General features: G+C 36.6%; 1 protein-coding gene across 1 annotated transcript in view; it reads right to left on the minus strand.

Annotated features, from left to right (window-relative positions):
• Positions 1 to 2,183: 2,183 nt before the first annotated feature.
• The window catches only part of mpped1 (metallophosphoesterase domain containing 1), a 53,030-nt gene continuing 43,050 nt past the window's right edge, over positions 2,184 to 12,163 (minus strand). The window contains exons 5-7 of the mRNA XM_053508830.1: positions 9,144 to 9,259; positions 7,722 to 7,835; positions 2,184 to 3,086 (exon numbers count right to left, since the gene is read on the minus strand). Of these exons, the coding sequence (XP_053364805.1) occupies positions 2,968 to 3,086; positions 7,722 to 7,835; positions 9,144 to 9,259 (349 nt within the window). The 3' untranslated portion in view covers positions 2,184 to 2,967. The remainder of the gene's footprint in view (positions 3,087 to 7,721; positions 7,836 to 9,143; positions 9,260 to 12,163) is intronic.

The following is a 12,163-nucleotide window of genomic DNA, read 5'->3' on the forward strand; positions in this document are numbered from 1 at the left end:
TCACATAAAAATCAATTGACAAAAAAGAATTTTGTTAAAAAATAAATAAATGAATACAAGTTAATCCAGTGTAATAAAAAAACATCTAAATGTGATGGCATGAAACAAAATGTCTTCAAACCCTGATGTGTGTGTAACATCTGTGTAAGCTTTTTGCAGACAACACATACACTGCACTAAAGAATTATATATATATATATATATATATATATATATATATATATATATAGCTTGTTGTGGTGTTTTGCACAAACACTTCAAGAAACTAGAAAAGAATTATTTCGTTCATTCATGTTCAGGGTCATGGTGTATCTGGAATCTTAAGCTTCTGCTAAAAAAAACACTATACTGTATGCTATTATTGCTAAGAAATTAGAGAAAGTAACGTATAACATTCTTTATCTTACCATTTTAAAAAAATGTCTGTCACAAGAATGGCATTTTCAGACATGCAATAAAAACACACGAGTAAATTTTGCGTATGTCTTAATGCTTACTGGTTTTCTTCATCAGTGCTGGCTGCCTGTATGTTTGTTCCACAGCATTACTCAATAGTTCTGGCATCCTATAGCATGGAAGTAAGTCTGGCAGCGTATACTGGGACATTTAACACCACTCACACGCAGCATAAACCGGCCTTTTGTTCCCATCTAAAGCTATGAAATGCTTGACGCGAAGATGCATGATGTTTATTTGTGCGTGTGTGTGTGTGCGCGTGAGTGTGTGGGGTGGAGGCTGACAGCGCACGACATCTCAGCAGCAGAAAAGGGGCTATAAAGAAAGAAACAGGTGCCTTTTACAGAGATGGAAAGTGTATAAAATGGGTTGCATTAAAAAAGGTAGGGGGAAAAAAGGAAAAGGAAAACAATAAGCAAGAGATAGAAAGGACAGGAGCGGAAAGGACAGGAGAGGAAAGAGAAGTCTTTAATAGCATAGTAAAAGCCAGCTACGAATAAATTACACTCCATCCCGCAGGATTACTGAAGTAATTATTTGAACGAAGGATTTCATTAGGATGTGCAGAAGTGTGGAAGAGTGAGGTGACCGAACGAAGGAGAGAATATGGTTTGTGCCTGTGTAAATTAGGTTTTCTCAAATAATTGATATGAAATTCAGATCCTTTTTTGATTGCAACAAAAAAAGCAGACAAATGTTTCCATAAGAAAAAAAAAAACACCCAAAAGGAGAGACATGAGCCGTTGGCACGGATAAGATTTTACTTTTGCGTAAATGGTTTTGCACAGAACAAAATAAGAGAGGTTTTACAATGCTTTCTCCGTATCAAGACTTTTGAATGCTAACAAGAAAAACAGGAAAAAAAGACCATCAGCACAAATAATGCACACCACAACAGATTGTCTTCGAAAGATCAGAACAATATGAAAAAACAAACAAAAACTGAACGAAACGGACAGCATGGAAACAAAACGAGCTTTAAAAAAAAGATCAATTCCAACGAGGTGTGATGTTACAGTATACAGTATTGTAGGAAAATCAGTTGTGGCATCCTGAAGTGTTTTATTTCTCTTATATGCACTACAGCAATTTGACAATCTTTTACTAATTAAAAAAACATGATGTGCTGTTCGTTTTTTTTTAAAGTTATGTTAAATTTTGGCAAACAAAAATGTTATTTTCTCTTAGCACTTATGTTATAGCAGCTATAAACAGTTGTTCCCTCACCAGCCTCTCTCTTTTTTTTCCTTTTCTTTTTTAACATTAATAAGACTAATTAACAGATGCAGATTGACACTGGAGACTCCTTTCTTAAATGCTAAATAACCATCTCCTGTAAAAAAAAAAGGAAACTTAACCATATGAATAATTATACATTCGTTTATGTAGAGCGTCCATCATATACTGTAAGAACCTTTGTACTGGAAGTTGTTACTATAGAAACAACCAATCAGATTCAAGAACTCACCACTGCTGTGGAAAAAACAAACAAACATTATGACACACCTATTCCAAGCCTTTACGTAATCATCCAAATGCTGTTCTTCATTTCCTTTATTCGATCTAGAGTCCTACAGTTTCCTTTCCTGGCTGTTAGAAGAGCTTTTTTTGACTTTGTTGCTCCATACAATTATTTGTCCATGTAAAAAAAAAAAAAAAAAAAAAAGGAGAAACCAAAGCCCACCTTATTTAAGTATAAATATAACAATGACCATAATCCGACACAAAAAGAAACAATCGCTAGGAGGTGCTAAGAAAAAGGCAGGTGCGAACACGTAGAGAAACACATACTCGTTAGGCAAAAAGTGCACTTTGAGCATTTTTACTGTAGATGAGAAATACTTTAAAATAAATGTTAATTAAATTAGCTTATAACATCTAATAAGCACTTTAAAAGACATTTGATGGTTAAAGATGCTTTAAAAACGATTTCATTAAGCACAGTGTGCTACAAACTCACTCACATTACACGTTTTACAACAAAACAAATGACGGAAGCATAAAAATGGAGAATTTATTTGTACAACAGCAACTGTACATTCTGTTTTCCAGTGTCTGATTCGGTGTCCAAACCCTGACGAGAGGTCCTGTCTGTACAGCGCTGAAGAACTGGAGCGGAGGCTGGAAATAGACACGTCCATCAGATCAGATCAGATCAGATTAGATCCAGTCAGCACACAGGCCTTTTAAACCTTCTGCCATGTAAAGTAGTTCAAAGTTCAGATGTTCCTATGGGTTTCCAGAAGTTTGTGTCTCACGCAGTCTATATGATGGCTGTCCTGGTCTCCACCATTATCAGACAAGAGGGATTGTCACGAGATTTCAAGTGCAACGAAAGCGTGAGAATCATTTGAAAAATGAGGCAGTAGCAAAGTCAGGATTTAAGAACAGAATATGGCACGACAACAGACTTAAATCTTTCAAAGTGGTGTCTCTTTTTCTATATACACAAAACAGCACCCGAATACATTTAAAAATGAACCCTGATATTGGGGGTGGAGCCGAGTTCGATCATGAGCTCCTGGGATTGGGCAGGTCAAAGACGATGGGTGGGTTCATGGGCTGGAAGTTGACTGTGCAGGCGGAGGCGTTAATATATGTAGTGGTCCCGTCCGTCATCATGCCATAACCTAACAAACATACACAAACAAAAACAGATATGTCTAGATCTTGACAGATGTAAAGGAAAAACTAGTATATACTGTATGACCCAGCAAACGGGGGATGTCCCCCGGCCATTCAGAGGACTTTTGCAATGTTCACATTTGTTCCCCATTGAACAAAGCTTTAATTCTTTTTTTAAGGTCACTGGCGGTCGTGTAAGCATTTCACTACATTTCATACTGTGTATGACTGTGTATGTGACAAATAAAATTTTAATTTTAATTTGATTTGAACATTCTGTGTTATGTTTTTAGGACCTTAATAACATTCACTGAAGGTCCTGGTTTGGTTCCAGTGTAACGTTCCAAATCAGATGTACATATAACCTTCAGGAAATGTTCCCTTTCAGTCCTATAAAATACATTTTAAAGTTAATTCTGTAACGTCTTGGGAATGTCCCGGGAATGTCATAGTATGGGTTATCACTGAATGTATCTGGGGCGTCCCCCCGTCTACCCCTTACCCCTACACTTAGCCCTACCCCTCAGTTTGGCGCGTTCACGTGAAGGGGTAGGGGTGTCTCATTTCTCTTTTGGTTGGAGGGGTAGGGGTAAGGGGAAGGGCCAGATAGCCCTCCAAACGAAGATTTTTCGGGACCTCACTTCAAACGAAGGGCTAACGAAATTTTCAAGATGGCCGCTCACTTGAGCAAGCAGACCCATAAATCTAAGTAATTTATGCCATTAATAAGGATTTTTATGGGGAAGAAAATAGAATTGGGATTGGGCTTTAATGTCTGTATCAGATGCATACATTGTTACTTAAGACACTGCAATGATTGACCATTTGTTCCCAAGTGGTTCAACGGCGAAACATTCACATCCCGGAGGATGCTGAGCCATCCGCAGAAAAAAAGGTGGATAGACGAGAAATATTAATATATGGTTAAGGAACCATAATGAGGGAACTCTCACTATATATTGTTGGCTCTAAAATAAACTTTCTCTGAACACTTTTCAGTCCTCTAAAGGTCCCACAGATGTCCAGACAATGGACAATGTCCCCCTACTGTATATCGTCGACAATCTTTGGCAGCATTAAGTGAAACCTAAACAATGACTTACAGTGGACACTGAAAGACACCCTTTGATACATTCTGGATATTATTTACTTATTTTTTCCTTTTTTTGCCGGGGTTACAGCAGAACTCATTGGTGTACTGTTGATGTTAGAAGCAGCCATGTGGATTTATTGTCATGTCAAGTTTTTGTCAAAAAAAAAAAAAAAAAAGAAGCTGTAATATAACAGACAGGGTTTCCTGAATAGAAAGACATCATAACTGACTGGAAAATACACACACCTCTTCGTTGTGATTGGTTTGTTGTTGGTCATTCACATCATTTCTTTTCTTTTCACCTGGAGTGCTACAGAGACTACAGTAGCTCCATTAACTAATATTTTAATATTTTATTAACTAGATATTACCGAAAATACAGTGTTCTGAGTTAGCACTGACCCCACCTTTCAGACAGATCTATCAAAATTTGATTTAAACCACTGAATAAATTCAAGGGAATTAATATTAGTGGTCTAAAAGCCATAAATATTTGTCAGTTTGTTTAGTAAAGATATAACAGCATTGAGGACTTTGATGTAAGGAAAGAAAAACGTTTGTCATCGCAGGGTAAGGGCTGACTGTACACAAGTGCTGTGTTGAAGCATAATCAATTCAATTTTTCAATTCTATTTTATTTATATAGCACTTTTAACAATGGTCTTGTCTATATGGTCATTGCTATATACAGTAATAAAAGTGGAATTTTTATCCAGTTGTCTGAAATATTACTTTAGACTTTGCATAGTGAATAATGTATCATCTGTGCCAAAATTATGATACCTTGACAAGCAAGTAAAAAAAAAAATCCAAAATAGCTTTTTACAAATAAACCTACTGCATTTGTATGACTTATAATAACAGATATTCATGGCTGGTGTATAAGTGACAGACGGTTTGTACAGCTGACTAAAGAAAACATTGGAGGACGGCTGGAGAACTATAGACTTGATCCCGAGTCTGAACACTGAAAAAACAAATTTGACCTTCTTGTAAATCCAGTACTTTGATACTAATATATCATGTTATAGTGTACATTTGTGTAATATTAGCTGACAAAACAAATCCTGTACGCAAATATATCGTGTAAACCAGGCTGGCATCAGGCTTACTTTGAGAATGTAGGAGGATTGGAAATGTATAAACAAATACTCAAAGATTTAATATCTGAAGGGTATTGAGAATGAGAAAAATCTTAGTCAGCACCAATATTCTGAATATTACAAAATCAATGCTAAAAATAAAAACGCATTAGTGATATATTGGCTCAGGAAGCCAGACTGGTATTAGGTTAGATTTGAAAACTTTTCCCATCTGATGCGCTGATGGATTTTGCGCAGTGAACACGTGTCATGTTGTGGACGGTCCCTCGGTTACTCATATTGATTGATGTCGTATTAAAGATTAAGGGAAAAAAAATTGAGATAGTAAAAAGGTGAAATAAAAGACAGCCAGAGCTCGCTCTCACAAACTCATTCACAATTCAGTTTTACTCGAACCCTATAAATATTACTGCAGCACAGGGAACAGCAGAGACACTTGCTCACTGCGCAGTCACACACATAAATAATTTATACCTTGCCTTTAGGCATAATTGAGGTCTTTTTACGATTCTTTGTAACATGATTACAAATGAAAGTGAATTCATTTGCCATAACACACCTTCAGATCACAACATCGTAACATAATAACGGCAGCAAAAAATATGAAACCTTTTTTTTTTTTACTAAACTAAAACTCAAACTGACAAATATGACCTTGCACATTTCTGCCAGCTTTATTGAAGGGCATTTGGAAGCTCGGAGCTAATTTAATTCCGTTTAAAACATGGAAATTTGGTGAAAGAAACCAAGCTTGATAGAGTGTGTTTTCACAGAAAATTGAGCTGAGTGTTTGAAAAATACCGTAGTAGAACTAATCAGGATATAAAACCTGGCTGATGTTCAGCGCCTCTTGTTTTCTAGATAAGGAACGCTGCAGCGTTTTATCCGATCACATGCATGTTTCATTTCCCGTCTATGGGATTATTGGAGAGATAACATCGATAACAATAAAAGATGACCATTATGTCTAAAGTAATTGGAAAGAGTTTAAATCGAGTGTCTCATCCGTCTCATGTGTTAGTGGCACGAGTTAAAAATGAAAATATAAAATGCCGCCTCACCACTAAAAATACAAAAATTCGAAGAGTATTTTTATTATTTATCCTGAAATATCGCGGAAAAAAAGAAATCAGTAAGTAAAACCAAAAATGTACTATTTAAATTTTTTTACCATATGGTGGTAGACATAGAGATGGTTTTAATGTCTTTTTTTTTTAATTTTCTTTTTTTTCCAGACAGCTGTAATAAAACAGCAAGGTAATAAGCAGCTACACATACATTATTATAATACCAAACTTTACACCTGTACGAAGCAATTCTGTTTATGATAATCAACTATACCACAGCTAAACTCTATAAAGTGTCACCACCGGGGTAAAAGTCGTCTCACTCATTGTCTATACCGCTTTATTCCGTATACAGGGTCGCGAGTCTGGAGCCTATGCCAGGAGACTTATGGACGAGACTGGTACACCCTGTACAGGGTGCAAATCAATCGCAAGGCACACACTAACACACTATGGAGGAAACCCACCAAGCACAGGGAGAACATGTAACTCTATGCACACAGACCCAGAGTGGGGATCAACCCGGACCGTGGAGTTATAAGGCAACAGTACTAACCACTAGCCATTCAGTCAGGTTCACTTATCCAGAATTTTACTGTATGTAATTTATTTATGCCAAATTTTAGCTGAAAATCCCACTGCAAGTTTACATCATATGCTTTACCCCATTAGTAACCTACAGTACACACTGTGAATTGTTGGTGTTTAACCCACAAAACCCAGAGCAATTTTAGACACTTTTTGCATTGCTATATTTTAATAAATATATATTGGGGTCCTGATTGTGTAATATAGACTGCATTATATCTGTTTTTGCTTTCAGCACAACATATAATATAATAAAACTTATTTTATTTCATTTTAATCAACTATATAAACATGACATGATTGTTTCTGTGGTCAAAAAATCAGATAAGCAATTTGGAAGTTCTCCATTTTTTGTGACGTCATTCCCAAATTAGTGGTAAGGTTTATGCGTTTTAAAAGTAAGGCTCACTTTGGTTCTGTCTGATACTGTATATCCGAACACCTATTTTGACATTCGAGGGATTCCCCCTGCGACACACACCAGAATTTCTACTGTATACTGTATATGGAGTTGTTTTTCCCCGCTGAATTATCATTGGCCGATGTTGAGGTTCTGGCACAGATCCAGGACGTTCGAGATTTAAGGGTTACAGTAACCCAATTTATTATTTTTTTTACCAACCCACCCTCAGTAATTTCCAGCCACCAGCCAGCTCGCCCAGTATATGAGCACTACCACCCTGCGAAAGTCAACGCGTACTTCCTCTGCCCTCTTCTCTATACGTAGGTAAGCTCATTTTTACCCTCAGTTTTCTAATGTGACTGTGAAATTAACCTGGTGAACTTTACCTTCATGGATGTGTCCGAAGACGTGTAATTTGGGTTGAACTCGTCTCTGCACTGTGTTCAGCAGCTCCATGCAGCCAACACGCTGCATTTTCCTCGGCACCCAGTCTAGAAATCCTGCGTTAACACAAATCACAAAAGATCATTTTTGCTTTTTCAAATTGTTAAAACAGGTGACAAATTATGGATATATACTCTTTTTTTTTTTGTTTTACCTACACAGCATACATTTTTTATTTTTTATTCAATTATTTTTTTTCTTTAAAAAAAATATATTTTTATTAAATATGTTGTTTGTTTATTTATTTATTTATTTGGTTGCTTGTTTGGGGATTACCAGAAAGTCCATTTGCTTTTGTCCAAGGTTATGTAATAATTAGTTCTGAGGATTTATAGTTTCCTGGAATTCTGCATGATGACATTCTTGCATCAACATTTTTATCTCAAAATAACTTTTTCTACATTTTTGTGAATTTTGGGATTGTTTTCAGTCTTGGATTACAAAAAAAAAAACACACACACACATGTCATGTTCGATCAGACACTGACAAATCTTTTAATTATTTAAAACATATTTAATCAATAATTAAATAAATTGTATCAAATTTTACAGGAAAGTCACGCAGTGTGTTATGAAAGAATATAATTTCTGTCATATGCTATAAGGATTTGTGTTGGATTTAATGATCCTGCCTCGTATGCATAGTGTAATTATTATTAAAAAATATTAAAAACTAAAATAATATAAAATGACGTAAAAAGGTTTAAGGGGTGATACTTGAATAAAAAAAATCAAATAATAATAATTTTTTTAAAAATCTAAAAGCAAACATACAAATATACAAGTAGACAGTCTAAAATACATCAGCAAATACATGTTTATGATTTTCACCTTTTTTATGTTTAATGTTATTGTATTAAACCTGTTTTTACCTGCACAAGTAATTTCAGTTCATATTTAACACAAATCTCAGGTGATGCAAATGCAGAAGTTTTGATTTCCAGTCTCAGGCGAATGTATGCATACACGCACGCCTCAGAGCACAAACACACACACACACACACACACACACGCATCTCATGAGAATTAAGCCTTTGTCAAACACTCCAAAGGCCCAAAGGCTAGGTGTCTTAAAATGCAGCTGTCTTTATAGAGAAACTTTCCCCCCTCCCGTATACATTATATGTGTGTGTATGTGTGTGTATACGTGTGTTTTATTGTGTGCAGGGGGATTTGCCGCACTGCGAACAGCATTTCGATGCTGCATGCTTTAGCAGCCTGCTGTAGCCACTCCATCTGCCAAAGCCCTCAAAGCAAATGTGTGTGCGTCAATGTGTGTGTTTCGGTGGAAACTAACTCGCAGGAGAAAGTCATGAAGTAGTGTGTACCTGCATGTGTGTGTGTGTGTGTGATTAGTGACTCACCCAGAGGAGGGCAGTGTGTGAGCAGAATGTCAGTGGAGTCAGGGATCTGGTTCCACTTGTCCAGCAGTGCTTGTCCTCGTGGAAGATTAAAACCCCAGCCGTAGTACCACGGCTGCCTGTCTCGGGGGAACACACAGGGGAACAAATATGGTTAACATACAGTGTGTCCATGCAAAACATTCTCAGACAAGGGAAAATTATACCATCATCTTCCTCGGTATTAATAATCTCCACGCCCAGGTCACATGACGCTGATGATCGATCGTCGTGACAAAGTGGATCGCTGTATAGTTTGCATAATGTCTTTTTGATTTCTAACTTACTTCAAGCGCGCAAACAATAAGGAGCAGTTATTCCATAAGCAGCTCGTTAAACTTACAATATGAAACAAATGGTCAATAAAATGAGACTAAAAGGGGTCACATACAAAGAAAGAGAGCAGAAGTGAAATGGTGAGGACAGTTATAGGAAGACTTACGAGGCTGCACGTGAGAGAGAGAGAGAGAGAGAGAGAGAGAGAGACGCACTTTGAGAAGGCGGAGCTGGAGCTATATGAAGGTTTGATAGCTCTGCCTGTGTGCCATCACTTTGATTGCGGATGCACCAAGCTTGAGTGACGAAGTAGAAATTAACATGTCACTAACAATCTGTCCTGAGATCCATCTTCTTCTTCTGTTTCGCCGTATGCGTGTATGTACGTGTGTGTGTGTGAGAGAGAGAGAGAGTGTCACATAGTCACAGTCTGCTCATAAAAGTTGTTCAGATTTGGTAATTTACAGAAAGCAGTCAATTGAAACGTTTACTTTTGGAGAGTGGTGTTTGCGGCATCATGTGTCCGGTGGCTCACGCTCTCTTGCGATTTATGGCATTTAGATTTCAGTTGAGTTTAAACCATTTCTTTAGCACAGGTCAGGGCTCAGAGCCACCAAAAGTGTGTATTAACTCTAGAGCTGCAATCTTTAGCCAGGGGTACCTTAGTGGTTAAGGACTGGACTGGTGTTCAGAAGGTTCACATCCCAACACCACCGAGTTGCCACTACAGGGCACCTGAGCAAGGCTCTGAACCCTCAACGTATTGAGATAGATGTACTGGATGAGGGCGTCTGCCAAATGCTGTAAATGTAATTCCTGCCGGATAATGCTTTTTAAATTTTTTATCCCTTAAACTCCTCCTTCAAATGTGCGTTTCAGTGTCTACATGTATGATAATAATATGTATGTACATGAGCCACCTCTGAGCAACATGCCAGTGAGGGGATTTTCTTATATGAGGTCACAATAGGGGAAAAATCTAACACTGACGGTTAAAAAATGGGAAAGGACAGAGAGCAGGGGGAATGTGTGGGTTGTACATGCACAGTGGAGACCTTAATGTCTAAAAATGACTAAAAAGTACAGTACATTTTTCATGATAGGTCTCCATAAGTAAAAAAAAATAAAATAAAAATAATAATAATAATAATACAAAACTATAGAACATAGTTAATTATTTAAATAATCATCTTTTCAAAAAATGATAATTTACACATTCTAATGATAATTTACGCATTCGGATATGTAAAATGTGTAAATTATCATTTCTTATACAAACAATTAACCAACATTAATTTTCAAAGTAACCAGAAAAATGAAACATTAAAATGTTTTAACTAGTAAATGCCAGTGGCTTTATAAATAATGCCTTAAAGTTTCATTTAAGTAATGATAATATTAATTATAATAATAATGCGATGCTGATTTAAAACAACTGCCGGTAAACTCTTGGGGGTTTGCGGTTACAGTATGGTGTGATGTTACATCCAAATGTGCTTCAAATGCATATGGTTCTCTACACCATACCTTCTATCTGACGGGAGTTATTTTTAATGTCGTGGAATTGAAAAAAACAAGACTATTTCTTCTGATGTTAACAAGATAAAAAAAAATCAGATTGTCATTTAATAGAGAAAAAAAACTGAAAAACTCTCTAAACTGTAAATTTTCCATTGTTAAAAAGTTGAGGTGTTTTATAGTTATAAATTTAACTCAGAAAAAAATGCTACTAATCTGTGCTGCTCGATGTTGTGGAGTTACACCTTTATACATCATCACACCTGTAAAGCTTTAATCCTATACCACTTGCACCTTTAGGTTATATACACTAGTTTATACATGTACATTTATGGAATTATTTATTAAACAGAAGTGTGTTAAACAACCAAGAATACCTTTTATATTTTTGATTGTCCAATAAGCTTTGATGAAAGCTTGGCACACTCATGGCATTCTCTCATCAGATTTATGAGGATGTCACCTGGAATAGTTTTCTGTTTACAGCTGTGTCTTTTCAAGTGTTAATTTGTGACATTTCTTGCCTTATTAATGCACTTTAGACCATCAGTTGTCTTGTGCAGATGAAGGGTGGATACAGAGGCAATAACCCCATTGTTGCTGCTAAAACTACTGTACTAATACATATTATGGCATGAAACACTCAGTTAAGAAGAACAGAGAAAAGACAGTCCATCATTAAATGAAGGTCAGTTAGCCGGAAAAATCTTCAAAAACATTTGAATGTGTCCCCAACTGCGGTCGCCTAAATCATCCATCATCATCCGTCCCAGGAAAGAATGACCAAGAGCTACCTCTGCTGCAGAGGATAAGTTTATCAGAATGACCACCTCAGAAACCGATTTACAGCAACTCTGATCAGACCCCACATAAATGCTTCTCATAGTACAATCGACAGACATATTTTAACAACTTCGTGAACAGCAAAAAGCACAACAAGCAGAAGAAACATTAACACAGAAGGGCCAAATAACACAAGGAATGGACATTAGATCAGTGGAAAACTGTCCTTTGGTCTAATGAGTCAAAATTTTAGATTTTTTTTCTTACCCCCTGGGTCTTGGTTAAATGTAGAGAGGGTGAACAGACGGTTCCTGAATGTGTGGCTTCCACTATAAAGAATGGATAAGGAGGTGTAATAGCATGGGGCGCTCTGCTGCAGTTGGTGACTTGGTCAAAATTTAGGGTAC

Source organism: Clarias gariepinus, chromosome 12 (genome assembly GCF_024256425.1).
Source record: "Clarias gariepinus isolate MV-2021 ecotype Netherlands chromosome 12, CGAR_prim_01v2, whole genome shotgun sequence".
In the NCBI taxonomy this organism is placed as follows: Eukaryota; Metazoa; Chordata; class Actinopteri; order Siluriformes; family Clariidae; genus Clarias; species Clarias gariepinus.